This window comes from Nannobrachium achirus, assembly GCF_963921795.1.
Source record: "Nannobrachium achirus genome assembly, chromosome: 15".
Classification (NCBI taxonomy): Eukaryota; Metazoa; Chordata; class Actinopteri; order Myctophiformes; family Myctophidae; genus Nannobrachium; species Nannobrachium achirus.
In genome coordinates this window covers 17222884-17239212 of record NC_137822.1, presented here as the reverse complement: position 1 = coordinate 17239212, position 16329 = coordinate 17222884, and the positions used below count along the sequence as shown (strand labels likewise).

The following is a 16329-nucleotide window of genomic DNA, read 5'->3' as shown; positions in this document are numbered from 1 at the left end:
CCTTGGAAAACAACATCAGAATCAGGTCAGAGAGGAGCACAAAAACACATATCCAGTCGGGTCGACCTCAGGCGAGCCGTGGAAACTCTAATCACAAGTGTTGTTGGAAGGGAAGGGGGCAGTTCCAACTCAACAGCCAGAGTGCAACCTCTCTACATCAATCTGTAGACGCTTAACTTTGTTAGGCCCAACTCCGGAATGCTCTTCTGACAGTCTAAATGTGATAAACAAGCTACAAAGCATATTACAGCATAACTTGTTCCCTTTTTGACCGTGCTCAGTTATTTATTTATTTATTTTTAACAGCACACAGAGATGGAAGTTGCTGTCTCTGCCTCAGGATCGGGTCAAATTTCATTGCCAGATTTCTGCGATGGATTACAACCATAATGTTTTAAATAAATTCAAACAAAAGCAAATAAGATCAGCCTGGAACAGAGTCCGCTGGCATGTGTTTGCTCAGATCCCAGTCCTGCACTGTGGGAAGCACATCGCTGCTCTGAGGTGAGTTCAGATTGCACACATCTTCCATTCCCAATCATATTTGCCATAATGTGAGCTTTTAGATAATGGGCAGTTCTCCTAAATGCTAGTGGAAATGGTCATTAGCATTGACATAAGTGGCTTCACCCTTTTAGCGTCCAAAGAAATCAATCCCTGGAATGATCCTAAATCTATATCATTATGGCTTTATTTTCTCTGCAAACTGGCCATCAATCTAAACGTGAACTAATGCTTCAGAGATGAATCAGAGAGGGGGAGGGGCAAAGGGTTGGTGGGTAGGGTTAATGACTTGTGTTGTGTATAGGGAAATAAAACAGATGAATGAGTTAAAATCAAAATCGCCTATTTAAAATAAGAGCTTCACTTAGATTGCTCCATGATACTATATATACCGGTATATATACCGTATATATATATACGGTATATATATATATATATTAGAAACAGTACTATCTATTCATCTTCTACATAATTAGGACTTTTTTGATTAATCAAATAATTGAGAAGCACCTAAGCCTGTTGTCGCACAATGGTGTCGCACAGAATTAGCAAAAATAGAATATCTACAAGCTCACTCACAACGCATCGCATTGCAACATGTTGTGATTAGTTGGTTAATATTTTGAACCATATACATATACAATCAGCAAAATACTGAACCTGCAGCTTAATTAATACTCTCATGCTAAGGACAGAGGCATACAGTTACATGCCTTTCCCAAGGTCTTGTACTGTAAACAACCATTGTCCATGTCACTGCAGAAGCCAATGGCATGATCTCACATCAATACCAAAGAGCTGCAGGTAGCTATGTTTAGAAAGCCCTCTGTGCAGATCAGTTGCACACATTAACGGCCATCTGCGTCAGATCCATGTCATCCAGCGATGCAGGGTCTGTGTGATATTAGTGGCACAGCTACCATCTGTGGCGGGTTACAGACACGACGGAGGCATCTGTGACAGTGTGTGGGCCTTCACACCCTTCAAGGCTTTATTAGCGAGAAACTTCATTAAATAAGACACCGCTTTTTAACTCATCCCTCCAGCACCCTCTCTCTCTCTCTCACCTCCTTTCTCCCGTTTGTTGGCAGAGAATGGGGTCAAACAATGTTTCAACAGAAGAAGCCAGCTACTGCAATAAGCGCGAATAGATAAACTCTATCTCTACTCTCTCTCTCTCTCTCTCTCTCTCTCTCCCTCTCTGGGTGTTGTTCTGCCAGTCTGCACTATCCTGTTCTGTTCACATTCTCCTTGTTGTTGAGAACATACACGCACATGCAAGCGCACTCGCGCACGCTGCCCACGCCACGGCAAACACACATATGCACACGTAGCCCCAGTCATCAGTGTAACTGCAGCATGGTTCCAATCTCTGTGAATAAGGAAAGAGGCAAGGGGGACTGTTGGCTCAACTAGAGCCGTGTGTGTTTTTTCGCTTTTGTGGAAGAACAGGAGACTGCAAACAATTGTCCGCCTGCGGGAAATATCCAGTCACACCACAAACTGGCCTTTTTTTCTGGGTGGGTGGGGGCCTGGGGGTGGGGGGTAGTTAACAGCACAACAATAAAATCAAAAGAGTACCTTGCAATGAATGTACTGTACTACAAGGAAATGTGGATTCTGAAGCCTTTCTTTGCACCAGTTTCTAATAGTTTCGAGATCAGCAAAGGAAGGCTGATGTCCTCTCGCCTGCTTGTCATGTCAACATAATACAGCATAACTGCAGGCTAAGGCTAGGGCTCCACCAAAAAGACGGCGCCGTACCGGCGTCGGTCGGCATCAAAAAATTAACCGGGGCGAATTTGAGCGTCAGACATTGATGTTGACGTCGGCAGTGGAGCACCCTTCATTAATTAAAACGGGAGCGTTCCCAGCGTTGACGTTGACGCGACGCTCGACGTGCCCGGTGGAGCCAGGGGGGTAAGGAAAAGCAGCATGTCTGTGCTGGTGCTACTTTGGCGGGCTCATTTCTCCCTGTCATCGGACCTATGGAACTCTATGCTGTTCAAAATCAGAGCAGCAATCACTCTTGGTAATTATGAGCCCCTATGTAAGTACATTATAATCACTTATCATTATTTTAAATATAGCTCCTGAATGCCTAGCCTGTCACAAGGATAATTACTTATATAGCGCTACGACATGTGGCCAAGGTCTTTTCCCTTTTCTTTTTTTTTAAGCTTACGGCTATATTTACACCATGGCAGCCACATGCACATCGGCTTCTGCGTTTGTGTCACTCTTGGGTCCAGCAGCTTTCGTATATTGTGATATTAATTATGCATGTGAGGAAAATAAAGTCAGAAACCCAGCATGGAAAACTGAGAGAAAGACAGAGAGAGAGAGAGGTTTGTGCATGTCTTGTTGTTTATGTATGAATGCGGTGGAATAGAATGCATGAGACGGGAGTAGACCTATTATGGAAAAAGACTAAAACAAGATGGTGGTAAAAGAGAAGGCTGACACTCATGGCCAGGTTAACCACTTAAACCCCATATACTGTACTTCACTGACCAGTGTCCATGGGATCTAATACTTGCCCGGTCCTCAAAACTGTATGTTTTCTCCTATCATGAAACGTGCCAGAATAGGGACTCAGTGGTTCCAAAACATTTTTATTTTTTTTTACGTTTGCCCGGGACCCAAACTAGGTGAAAATAGCAGATCTGCAAGCTCACAGCGCGTCACTTTGCGCCGCGTTGTGAGCTTGAACCACTGCGGTAGGGTTCAAATGGTTCAATATTTCAGGGAAATCGTAGCTGGGTACTCACTCTGCATGCACAGCCCATCGGTGCAGTTCTTGGACTGGAGAACCATGCCCTCACAGTCCTTGCCCCCGTTTTTGGGCGTCGGGGCGCCGCACTCCCGCCTCCTCCAATGGGTGCACTCTGTCCCACATGTAGACCACTTACTCCACTCTGTCCACAGGCCATCCACTACCGCACACAGACGGGATGGGGGTGAGGGTGGGGTGAGGGAGGAGTCGGCAGATGGGGGGAGGTGCGGGTGGTGTACACGAGCCGGCGTTATGGATGTATGAACACCAGAGAGGGGTAACAGAGAGACAGATAAGGGTGTAAGGATGGGACGATAATCGTTATTATCGTCTATCGTGATAAAACAAAAAAAAAACAAAAAAACACTCACAATAATCCTATCGTGGAGATTTACATTTGCACTCGGATCAATTCATCCTTTATTTGCCGAGCTGCATATCCGGTACCATTTAAACCCTCTATAATTGGTCAAATGGACCTGGAAATAACGTACTTGATAAAGTCTTTTTCTTTTCACTCTCTACCAAATCTCTTTGCCAAAAAATAGCCGATCTACAAGCTCACAACGCGTTGCAACGCAACGCTATTTTTTGGCAAAATGTTCCGCCCCAGGATAATGGATGTTGGGGATATTTTGTTTATCGCGATAATATCGTATATCGCAATTTCTTTGGCCACAATAATCGTGACATGAAATGTTCATATCGTCCCATCCCTATAAGGGTGGAACAAAATGCTGAATTTGCAGACACAGTGTTGTATGATAATTTTTGGGTGTATTTTGTTTCCTGCATCCTAAACCCTAACCCTCTAGCCCACTAATAAGCATGTGTGTTGTGAAGTTATGCGGTACCTGGACAGAGAGGGTTGCACGCCAGCTTCTGGATGCCTTGCCCGTCGCAGATGGCCCCTCCGTTGAGGGGTGCCGGGTTAGTGCAGCTGCGCGTGCGCTTTTGATAACCGCGGCCGCAGCGGCTGTTGCACACGGACCACTCCGTCCACGTCGACCAGCCCCCGTTCACTGGAACAGATACGGTAAGAATTAGAATGACGCCCAGATTCTAGAATGCATGCTCTTAGTAGTTCACCCCCAAAATTATTATTTTTTTCTATCGATTACTCACCCCATGGAGACTTGAGTTCAATATCATTATTTAGTTTTTATCGCATTACCAGGCCAATAATTTGGTGCATTATTTGGGGCTCCATCCGGAATCAATGAGGGTACATTTAATATAATCAAATGATTGGCATTAAGATCTTCCTAGCTGCAAGCAAAAAGGCGATTACGCGTCGCTGGTTACAACAGGATCCTCCAACTAAAGAAGATTGGATTGCTATCATAAAGGAAATATACACTATGGAAAGGCTAACTTTTATACTTAGGCTACAAGAGGACAAATCAGACAAATATTGGGAAAAATTGATTTTCTTTCACCAGCCCATGGACATTGCTTAAAATAGAGACAGTGTACTGAAGAAGTTTCTTTAATTGTCGACATAAGATGTGCAGCCCATCCTGCTTAATGTATTGTTTTTTGTTTTTTTTAGTTGTGTTCTCTCTGTTTGTATTGCTTGGCCTTGTTTTTGTGTGTTTAATACAAATTGAGTAAAAAAAACAAAAAAACAAAAACGAATTATTGGCTTAGGAATGCGACAAAAACGAAATAAATATTATTGAGGGTTAGGGTTAGGGTTAGGGTTAGGGTTAACCCTAGTCTCCATGGGGTGAGTAATCGATAGAAAAAAAGTAATTCTGGTGGTGAACCACTCCTTTAACACGGACCACCAAATAATCATTCACAGTAGTCTAACTGGAAACGTATGAGCGTTTCAAGTTGTATACATGTACTGTACGGTTTGTGTGTTTGACCCCGTGGAAGTTGTAGCCGTCGGTTAGTGATCCCGCCGTGACAGTAGATGTTGGTCACACTGCATGCATTTTCCATTCAGTGAGTCCATCACAATGCCTTTCTTCCTTTTCTTCCAGCTCTTCCATCTCTGTCAGCGTCTAAGCCCAAGGCAGAGGGACACCAGGGTTTGTGGCTGAGAACAAGTCTGTGGCATTTCGAGATGGTAGAGCTGGAGGCCCTTGGAGGCTCCGAATTTCAAATCTGACATGCTTACGGAGGAAGTCCAAAGCACGGAACTCCAAGGAAAGACCGCCAAAGGAAAACAAAAAGAAACAGTCTGTCTACTTCCTATCCTCCAGAGATCAGAGCTCTCCCTCTCCCTCTCCCTCTCTCTCCCTCTCTCTCTCTCTCTCTCTCCTCTCTTTTTGTTCAGTCTAACCCAGTCTGCACGCCCGTTCTGTTTGCATTCTTCTTGTTGAGAGTTTGGTTGGGAAGCAGTGTGTGCTGACGGCAGCCTCTCTCCTTCTCACCATGTGTCACAGCATTATCCTTCGGGCATCTCAGGCGTGTGTGCGTGTGCGTGCGCACTTGCGTGTGTGTGTGTTTGTGTGTGTGTGCAGGGGCGTCACACCAAATTCTGGGCCCTGGGTACAAGGATTCACTGTGGGCCCCTCATGAATGGTAACGCATTATTATGCATTATTTTGTGCTTTAACCATCTATACTATCATTTTGCGAATGTCTGTCTGAGTGAGTGTCTGTCTGTCTGTATGAAACAGCGTTTCTCCTCGGTGGCTGGAGCAATTGATCTGAAATCGCATCACCATCAGCATATGAACACACCTGACATAACTGTGAAGCCCGTTTGTCACTTTCACAAATCGTATGCTGTATAATAGCATTTTTATGGTGTATCTATATCTATTTAGCCTACAGTACCTTTTGTGACCACACATGTTAAGGGAGGGGCGCTGTTGCCATTAAACGAAACGGGTATTTCTTACATTGATGCTCCTACATATTATCATGCAAGCACCAGTTAAAGTTACTTTCCATCCCTCATATACTGTATGCACAGTGCATATCCCATAACCCACACACTGCACATCATTTTGGAGCTCATATCTTTGAACGGGTAAGGGCTAGTTTTGAAAAATCTTCAAGATGTATGCAGGACTGCAGGTCTTTGATTATTTTTGACACGATTCTATAAATGTCTTCTAAATCCTTCTAAGGTTTTTTTTTAAAAACCTGTTTCTAACCCTAACCCCAAAATGATATGTATTTGGCCACGGACCCTCATCTCAAAATTTTAGTTTAGTTTTTCGCTTAAAAAATACATTATATTCAAAGATTTGCACACATTTTCTCGTCTTTTCTAAAATAGCAAATCTACAAGCTCACAGCGAGGCGCTCGTGCTGTGAGCTTGTATATCTGCTATTTTTCAGTAGCTAAAGTATAAATAATTAAGGCCCCTCCACCTTGGGCCCTAGTAACTCAGTCCCACTTTCCCCCCCAGTGTGACGCCCCTGTGTATGTGTGTGTGTGTATGTGTGTATGTCACCATATTACAGTCTGCCACAATATCACAGATTAGGGGATGGAGGAGTGACACAGCCTAGGCAGAGAAAGTGGCTCGTGGTTCATTCTCTCAAGGATGAGCTGACATCAAAGCTGTTTTCCGATGCTCCGTCCTCCTAGACTGCATTAGCGAGAGGAAAAGCCTAGCAGGGACAGAGACCTCAGTCCCTAAAGCCCCTAGAGTCCTTCTCTGTCTGATACAGACAGTCTGTGGTACTACCCCCCCCCCCCCCCCCCCCACCACCACCACCACTCGTCACCCGACCCCCATACTAATATGCCCATTCCAACCACACATGCTGTTCTCCCATTTCAATCTACACCAACTAAAATAGATACTAAATAAACAAAAGGGACGCTAACAATACCATGCCCCTCCTTCCTAATCCTTCTAATCCACAATTGCAGAAACCCGGAGGGAGGGAGAGCGATTTAGGGAAGCTGCTTCGAAAGAGACGGGACGATATGGAGAAGATGGATTTGAGACCTCGGCGAGAGTATCGATTCATGCAAGCCTCCACCTACGTTAGCTGCATGTGTGTGTGTGTGTGCTAAGGATATTCAGTACTTTTGTACTGGTTCTAATAGTAGCTATGAAATTACCTAGTATGTGCGTGTGTGTGTGTGCCACATAATGTAGTATGAAAACTTTTCACAGAAGGGGAAAAAAATCCTCCACTTGTTTCCTCTTTCCCGTCTCCACTAGCCTCCAGTAGGTGTTGTAAGTTTAACTTCACACCAGTGCTGTAAAAAATAACAATGAGAGCTGAAATTAGGGAGAGGTGGTCGGTGAGTCTGCGTGATTTCACAGCAGGGGTCTCTTTAAGTACTGCTAGAAGCCGAGCCACATGAGCGCCTCACTTAAAAATAAAACAGGAATCCTTCCATAGTTTGCACTCCTTCAGGTTGGAACAAAATGTGAACATGTTACACACAGTGGGAGAGACGTGGGGATCTTCTATGCAGTTTGATTTGTTTGGAGTTGAGCTGATACAGTACCTCAATGGATTCCAACATCTCTCCTCTCAACAAGAATTGACTTGACTGTTCCCTCCTGTGACCAGGCTTCACACCAAAGCAAATAAAAAGAAAATGTACAAGATTCATACAGTACGCTACTGGGGGGGGGGACACGGTAAATCGGAGCCCTGGAGTGTGAGGGATTTGAACACTGGATTTCACTGACAGTGAGTGGGGTGCTTTCTAGTCTCTCAAGCCAGACTTTCCACACTCTTTCGAATGCTATAGAAAGTCTGCCAGGCAAAAGTTGAAAACAGGAAGCTGTCATCTGCTCTTCAGGCATTCGGCCCATCGGGACATGGTGTTCACAGAGATATATTTAAAAATCTTTAAAAGATATTTTTGAATGTCTATTTCTGCTAAGTAGCTAGCTATAGACTTCCATTTGGGTTTTCAAGTAGGACTTATATTTATGTACTGTAACTGCACAGGCAAAATTAAAGTTCTAATAATTTTGAGAGCTTCCAAAGTACAGACTGTCAGGCGTTTGAATATTGTGAGAGCCAATACGTGCGTCTCGAGGCAGTGTTGATTTCGTCCACTAAAACTATGGCGAATTGTTTTTCGTTGACTACCTTTTTTCAGTGGCGGAAACTGAATCAAAACCAAATAGAAACTAAGCTACCGGTACGACTAAAAGACAAGTCATTTTATGTTTGGTTATGCTCAGGTGTTGTGCTCTGAAAATAGCAGATCTACAAGCTCGCAATGCGTTGTGAGCTGGTAGAGCGGCTATTTCCAGCATGCAACCAGCAGTGTAAAATCTGCCATTATGATGCCATCAAGGCCTGACAAAATACATTTTATTTGACAAAATCAACTGTAGATTCAGTCGACTAAAAATTATGATATTTAGTAGATTTAGTATAAAACTAGACTAAAACTGTTCAGATGACTAAAGTATGACCTAAACTAAATGGAACTTTGTTCAAAAGACTATGACTAAAACTAAACCCAAACTTGCTGTTAAAACCAACACTAGAGTGCTTTACCATAGACGATAACTGTGGCCGTGGTGCTGCGTCTCTTGGCAACAATATTCTTGGCCACACAGGTGTAGTTGGCGGTGTCCGAGAGACGAGCCTGTTTGATGATGAGGTTGTGGTCGATGGTGATGTAGAAGTTTCTGTCATCTGCTGGATCAATGATCTCTTCATTCTTAAGCCACTCCACCTACGGTTGTATGGAGAGAGAGAGAGAAAAGACAACATCCTGGAGATCAGTGACTGAGTGAAAGAAGTCAACCTCCAAAGACACACATCAGACATCATACTGTGACAGTGACAGCCATGTACAGGGCCTTCATTATGTTAAACTTTAGCTATTGAAAAATAGCAGATATACAAGCTCACAGCGAGCTTGTAGATCTGCTATTTTTGAAAAAAAACGTGAAAATGTTTTTTTTTTTAAGTGAACATTTTGCATAAAATCTTGCTTCTGGGGGGTCCCTGGAACACAATATTTTGAGATGGGGATCCGTGGCCAAATACATATCATTTTTGGGGTCCTTCAAATGAAAAAGTTTGAGAACCACTGACATAGAAACATAGGTTTTTCAAAAAACCTTCAAAGACTTGCACACATTTTCACGATTTTTCAAAATAGCAGATCTACAAGCTCGCAGCACGGCTGTGAGCTTGTATATCTGCTATTTTTCAATAGTTGAAGCAGAAAATAATGCAGTGAATCCCAGGGCCCAGAATTTGGTGCGACACCCCTGGCCATGTGCCAATGTGAGATTGTACTTACGCTATTTTTGAGAATTTGGCTGAAAAATATTTTTGCTGCCAAATGTGATAAATGTAGATGATTTTGGAAAATCTTTGAACGTTTAAAAAAAGAATTCATCTAAAATGACATGCCGTAATAATGATAACAGGCATGGTTGAAAGTGGTTACAACACGTATTTGTTTTTTCTCGCCTAACCTCCCCAATATCAATCAGCGGCAGGTCTACAACACAACTGTTTATGTCTCCAAGGTCCTGCTATAAAAAGTCAATAGCTATCATGTTCTTTTTTATTTCCCTCCTAGAACAAAGTAGCACTTTAATAGCAGCCCTGTCAGAAAGTGGAGAAAGGAAATTCTCGAGTTTGCAAAGCTCCCTGAGATTTTCTTATGAGTTGTACTTCTCTAAATAAAATTCAGTTATTGGCAATAGCACAGAAAAAGGGTCCGTTTAGACCCTTATTTAGCTGTAAATCACCAAGAACCTTTTCTTTTTTCACCTCGGGGAATGTAAAGGTTGTGTGGCTCAAATAGAGTTCCACATGCTTCTAAAAGCTCTTCAGATACTTTGCCTCAAAGTGTTTTCTTCTCTGGTTTTCCCTTGAGAAACACCCTCAGCGGTGAAGAAACACAACACAGCGCGGCACAGAGTTAGAACTAAACAGTTGAACTTCCTGTGCATTGTGCTATCTCTTGAGGAGCAGGGCCTGGTGTTAGATAAGAGTCAGGGAGCAGCGCTTGGGGAAGATAAGCAGGATGTTTTGCTGGGCATTGTAAAGGATCTCTGTCATGAGAGACCATCTCTACACCTTAAAGAAGTGAAGCAACAGCCCTGCCAAGACATAATAATATTCTCGTGGCAGAACCCACAACTGTTGTCAAATTGCAAGTACAACATACAGGTACACAGAGGAGCTCTGCGTTGGCCATTGTTGTAAAACTAGCGTCAGTTTGGATCTTCTGATAAGATTGCGATTCGCGACACATCTTGAGTTGCAGGCCTTTTTTTAAAATACAGCTACATAAGCCTTTTTCATAGTTGAGATCCTTGCTCTGCTGTTGAGAGGCCCAGGAAGTCAATATTTTCATCGTGCAATTATCTCATGCTTAAACATTCCCCAACAACTCAATATATGACACCCAGTTCTTGTGCTAAATTCATCTTAAGAAATGCTAAAAACAAACACAATATCAGTAAGACTTAATTGATAGACTGCACTGATCTATGCTCTCTGTACCGACTTGGAGCTTATGAATGTTTCCCTCCATAAACATTTATTTATCTGCTAAATCAATCGCACATATCCAGGCCCAGGGAGGATAGGATCCCCCTCCCCCCTCCTTAGCAGTTCTGAAATTAAGCTTTGCCAACGCACATACACACCGCAATAAAGCCCTGCTTGATGCGAGTCTTAATGCATAGGAGATGAGAACATACCGGTACACGTGCACGCGCACACACACACACACACACACACACACACACACACACACACACACACACACACACACACACACACACACACACACACACACACACACACACACACACAGACACAGACACAATTATTCCGTCTCTATCACTCACAGATTCCTTTTAGATATCAACCTCATTTCTCAACAGGATACCGGCCGCTACACAGCAAACAATTCCCCCTCATCTGCTTAAAGAAAAAGCGTGTTTTCACAGCCACAGAGATTAGATTTTATTAGTCACTGACTACGTGATTAATGAAGAAAGCTTATGAATAATGAGTCAGTGACAACTGGATTATATGGACCACAGGAAACTAAAATCTAAGCGGTATTAAAAACAGACCTGGATAGAATAGATCTAAAACTAAATCTCAGGATATGAAATGCGTGGCCTTAATTCACATCAACATCATTTTTATTTACCAATAATATTTATTATTCATTATGATTACTTCATATTTTTGGAATCTGTTGAAAAAGCTACAATGGGACACAAATGTAACAATCACGAAAGATGCAGCCATATTTGATGCAAGCATAGTTCACCGACCTGTGTAGTCTCTAGCTACAAATATAGCCTATCGTCACTGTCGGGCAGAAACCTTGTATCTCCAAGTTTCAAGTTTGTATGTTTTTTCACCAAGTAAAGTCCCGCTTCATCATACAAGGCTGTCGCACAAAAGTAGTGAAAACAGCCGATCTACAAGGTGTTGTAGATCGGAAAACAGCCGATCTACAACTTGTAGATCTGCTATTTTCACTAGTTTAGTTCATTTTTAAAACAATAAATACAAAACGAAAGGTTTTGGACATACACCCGACACCGACGCTATGTTTTCATCCAGAGGTTATACGAGAGTGATGATCCCCAGTCAAACAGCTATTTCCTGGTAATATCCTGTATGCATACCAATAGAGGTGAAGGGCTCTCATCCATGCATCAATCTGATGCACGTTAAATTCATCCCACAAATGTAATCAGCATAATGACTGCAATGATGCCCTTGGTAATTATCAAATTCTACCGGCGTAAATCAATAAGGATTACCTATGAAGCCACAGATCCACAGGGCGGGAGGCTAAATTGATTACATCTAACACACACTAAAACATATCTCCATCAATTAATTTAAATGGAAAAGGCCAATTGCTTGTGCGCGTGTGCATGCATGCATGAGCCATTTTGGAGATTTTCTTTTCAATTGTGTTTAGATTCAGTCTCCAGTGTGAATTTGCAATGTTTAAAAATGTATGCAGTATATCACATTGTTGTAACTACTGCAGAACTCTGACAGGTCAGAAAAGAACCCATCCGTGTCAAGATGGAGAGACAGAGATGGACAGACATAGGTATGGACGGACGGACGGACGGACGGACGGACGGACAGACCCAGGTTACTAATAGTGAGTGGTTCTGGGGATTTTGCAGTTCATTTTTTATTTTTTTAATGAAAGCTCAAGATTCAGTGTCAGTGAATACGAGTAGTACTGCGTGTGGGGCGCTCACCTATAACTTGACTGAAACAATGTCTAGATCAGTGGTTCTCAACCTGTGGGCCGGGTTCCCCAGGGGGATCCCCAAATTATTATTATTATTATTATTTTTTGGCGGGGGGGGGGGGGGGGGGGGGGGGTCCCCAGATGATTAACCTAATGTGAAACATTGTTTTCTCACTCAACAGTAAACAAACCATCATAAAGTTTAATTGTATAGAGGGTATATGCACATTTCTAAAGTGACAATTTGAAGACTTTTTAATACGTCTAAAATGACAAATTAAATATTGGTCAAATTGTCAAACATTGAGGCAGAAAACATTAGAACTGTGTTCTAATGTAAAAAAAAATAAAGCCTCAACTCTTAGTGCTCGTCAGGGCGGGGTGGGGGGGGGGGGGGGGGGGGGGTCCCCAGTTAAAATATGATTATTTTGGGGGTCTGAAAAGGTTGAGAACCACTGGTCTAGATTACCATCACCATCTGCCAAGAAGAACGTCAAAGAAAGTATGGAATTCAATTCATGGACACAGTGGCTCTCCAGAGTCACACCTCAGCGAACCACGCGGCTACAGGAAGTGAACTCTGTCCCGGTAATGGGGATTGACAGGTGACACAAAGAGGTAGTAATTTTGGCACCAATCAGAGAGGCAGCCTCTCAAGTCAAGAGCTCTTTTGCATGAGAAGGTCATTAGAAATGGAACAAAAGAGCTTTTTAGGCCAGTTGGAAGAGGGTGAGGGAGAGAGAGGAACGAAGGGAAAGATGAGGGGTGAAACCTCATGTCAGAGGAAGGAACAGGGAAAGTGAGTGTATGTACTGGTGTGTGTGTGTGTGTGTGTGTGTGTGTGTGTGTGTGTGTGTGTGTGCGTGCGTGCGTGCGTGCGTGCGTGCGTGCGTGCGTGTGTTTTCACTAGTTTAAATCATTTTTAAAATGGTTTTGGACGTACAAGGTTTCCACCCGACAACAACGAAATATAACTCATGTAATTTGGCCCACTGGCTTGTCACTTGTCATGATCTGAAATGGCAAATCTTTGAGTAGCAGCAGCGCTATAGAGAGAGATCTCTCTCTATAGCGCGCAATGAAGGCCTCTACAACTCTTTTTCCCGGGCTGAATCAGGGGCCCAGCATGTCCCTGCATGTTGCCCCGGTGCGCATGGTTCACATTTCCAAGCGCACCCTATGACTAGGTGGTCGGAGGATATGTAGACCGGCAAGCCAGTTAATATTACAGTTTTTACGGCGGGGTTCTGTAGGAGACGAGCGATCTAGTAAAGGGTCTGTCAGTGAGTCTGTCTGTGACGTGAGTCTGTGTGTGTCTGGGGCTATGTATACACTTTTTATTTAACTTCAAGTCAATGGCTGTCGGATCGACCTGAAACCTTGCCCAAATATGGAGTCATACATCACAAATTGACCACATGAAGTCTGAGAGCCACATGGAAGCCAAGCGTTTATTAGACCTTGTCTTGTTATGAATATGTGTCTAGTTTCAATTGTCTCAAGTTCAATTTAGCTAAATTGGGTTGCTTTCAGGCGTTCTGCAATTCAAAACTGGTCCCCATTGTTTACCGTTGCTATATAGACAACATAAGAGCACTTGGACTTGTGTTGTATATTGGTGTTTATTGGTTGATATTGTTGGATGTAGGTAGGTTGTGCAAGTCACAACTTGCCCTTTATGACGTAGTAGTGACGTTGTGATGTTGTTGAATTTGACCTTTAAAAGGCAGGTCACAGTCACTATGGAACAGAAGAGAATAAAATAGATGATAATAGAACAGACCTTTTGTCATGATTAAAGGAAATCCCTTCAAATACTAAAATAGTTTTTGGATTTTTATACTGATGATGATGATGATGATGGAGAAGACAAGAGCTCCCCCTACTCCGGAGGAAAGCAGCCCTGTGTCATTTGAGACCGTCACCAGAAAGCATCTCCCTCTGCAGGGCAAGAAGGGGGAGACACAGGCGCAGGGAGTCAGGTACCCCGACGCCCACCAACTGTTTGTCGGAAACATCCCTCACGATGTGCAGAAGGCACAACTCAAGGAGGTCTTTGAGCAATATGGGACAGTCCTGAAGCTTAGCATCAAGAGTGGTGGGAAGGCCCGTAACTTTGGCTTTGTGGCGTTTAACGACTCAGGACCTGTACAGAGCATCCTCAGCAACAGGCCCATAAAGCTTCACGGCTACTGGCGTCTCAACGTGGAAGAGATGAAGACACGTTTCACTCGCTCCTTCAAGGCCACAACAATTGCCAGCACGGCAGTGAAGGCAACAACACAGAGACCGCTGGGAGGCCCGCCAGCTGTACATAAGGGCCCCAGGCCAGTGCGGGAGGGGAAGAAGGGGGAGGTGCAAGTGTGGGGAGTCAAGTACCCCGACGCCCACCAACTGTTTGTCGGAAAGCTCCCTCACGACGTGGACGAGGCCGAGCTGAAGGAGTTCTTTGAGAAGTATGGGACCGTCCTGAAGCTCAGTATCAAGAGAGTTGGGAAGCAACTCAACTTTGGCTTTGTGGCTTTTAATGATTCTGCACCTGTGCAGAGAATCCTCAGCGAAAAGCCCATAATGCTACGTGAAGAGGTGCATCTCAACGTGGAGGAGATGAAGACGAGAGAGACACAGGTGCGGGGAGTGAGGTATCCCGACGCCCACCAACTGTTTGTTGGAAAGATCCCTCACGACGTGGACGAGGCAGAGCTCAAGGAGTACTTTGAGCAGTACGGGACGGTCCTGAAGCTCAGCATCAAGAGGGGTGGAAAGCTCCCTAACTTTGGCTTTGTGGCGTTTAACGACGCGGCACCCGTGCAGAGAATCCTCAGCAGCAGGCCCATAAAGTTACGTGATGAGGTGCACCTCAACGTGGAGGAGATGAAGACACACTTGCCAGGCTTGGAGAAGACCGCAATGACTGGCAGCTTTGAACCAGAGGAGGAAGCTCAGAAAGAGGTTCTGGAGCACGGAGACATCGCCCCGGAGACCCGGCCAGCGGAGGGGCCCACAGAGATGAGGCCCACACCTATCACCACCACCCACGTCACAGACCCAACTTTGATGGGTCTGTACTCCGACGCCTCCTCCGCTTCACCCGTGCAGAACATCCTCAGCACCGGGCCCATAAAGCTTTGCGGCGAATGGCATGGCATGACAAAGGCGGCACGCTCAGCACGCTCGGACAAGGCTGCAATGGCTGCCGGCCTTGAACCCGAGGCAGAGGCTCAGGAGGAGATGGAGTCTGATGTCTTTGAGATGAAAGCAAACATCGGGAAAATCCCTCACGAAGAAGACCATGCTGTCGCCATGTCAGTCATATAAGCTCCCATTACACAGACACTTTATGTATATACAGTATGACTGTGAATATACTCTATTCCCACACGCTTAAACTATCATTTACAAATTACAGTTTAGACATTTAGCAGATCATGCTCTTAGCCAGAACAACTTAAAAGTATGAGATTAAGCAAGAACAAACAAGGTAAATAGTCAAATATACAATATGTAAAGTGCAGAAAGAACAATGTTCACACCTTTTATCCTACTAAACAATATGCTACAGTAACTGAATCACATTCTTAACATTTGTGGTGAAGAAAAAAACAAACCTAAGTAACACAAACATTTGACCAAGATATATCTGCATCAGTAAACTATAGGATCTTTGGAAAAAAGGTGAGAAGGGATACAAGGAGAGAGGAATGTTAAGGGGTGGGGGGATGTCTGAATATGTGAGTCTTCAAACTATAAGAAGAAAGATGTGAGTGAGCCTGCAGTTCTGACTGCAATGGGGAGTTTGTTCCACAGTTTGGGAGCCAGGTGGGAGATGAGTCAAGGACAGCTAGAGTGTTATAGAGAGAGTGCTTTAGGGAAAGGACGAACAGCATAC

At 43.9% G+C, this 16329-nt stretch overlaps 1 protein-coding gene across 1 annotated transcript in view; it reads right to left on the bottom strand.

The window, feature by feature from the left end:
- Window positions 1–16329, bottom strand: part of unc5cb (unc-5 netrin receptor Cb) — a gene marked incomplete at both ends in the record, with an annotated part of 120649 nt that overhangs the window by 50513 nt on the left and 53807 nt on the right. Inside the window, 3 exons of the mRNA XM_080743435.1 lie at window positions 3276–3440; window positions 4135–4302; window positions 8729–8909. Coding sequence (XP_080599561.1) covers window positions 3276–3440; window positions 4135–4302; window positions 8729–8909 — 514 coding nt within the window. The remainder of the gene's footprint in view (window positions 1–3275; window positions 3441–4134; window positions 4303–8728; window positions 8910–16329) is intronic.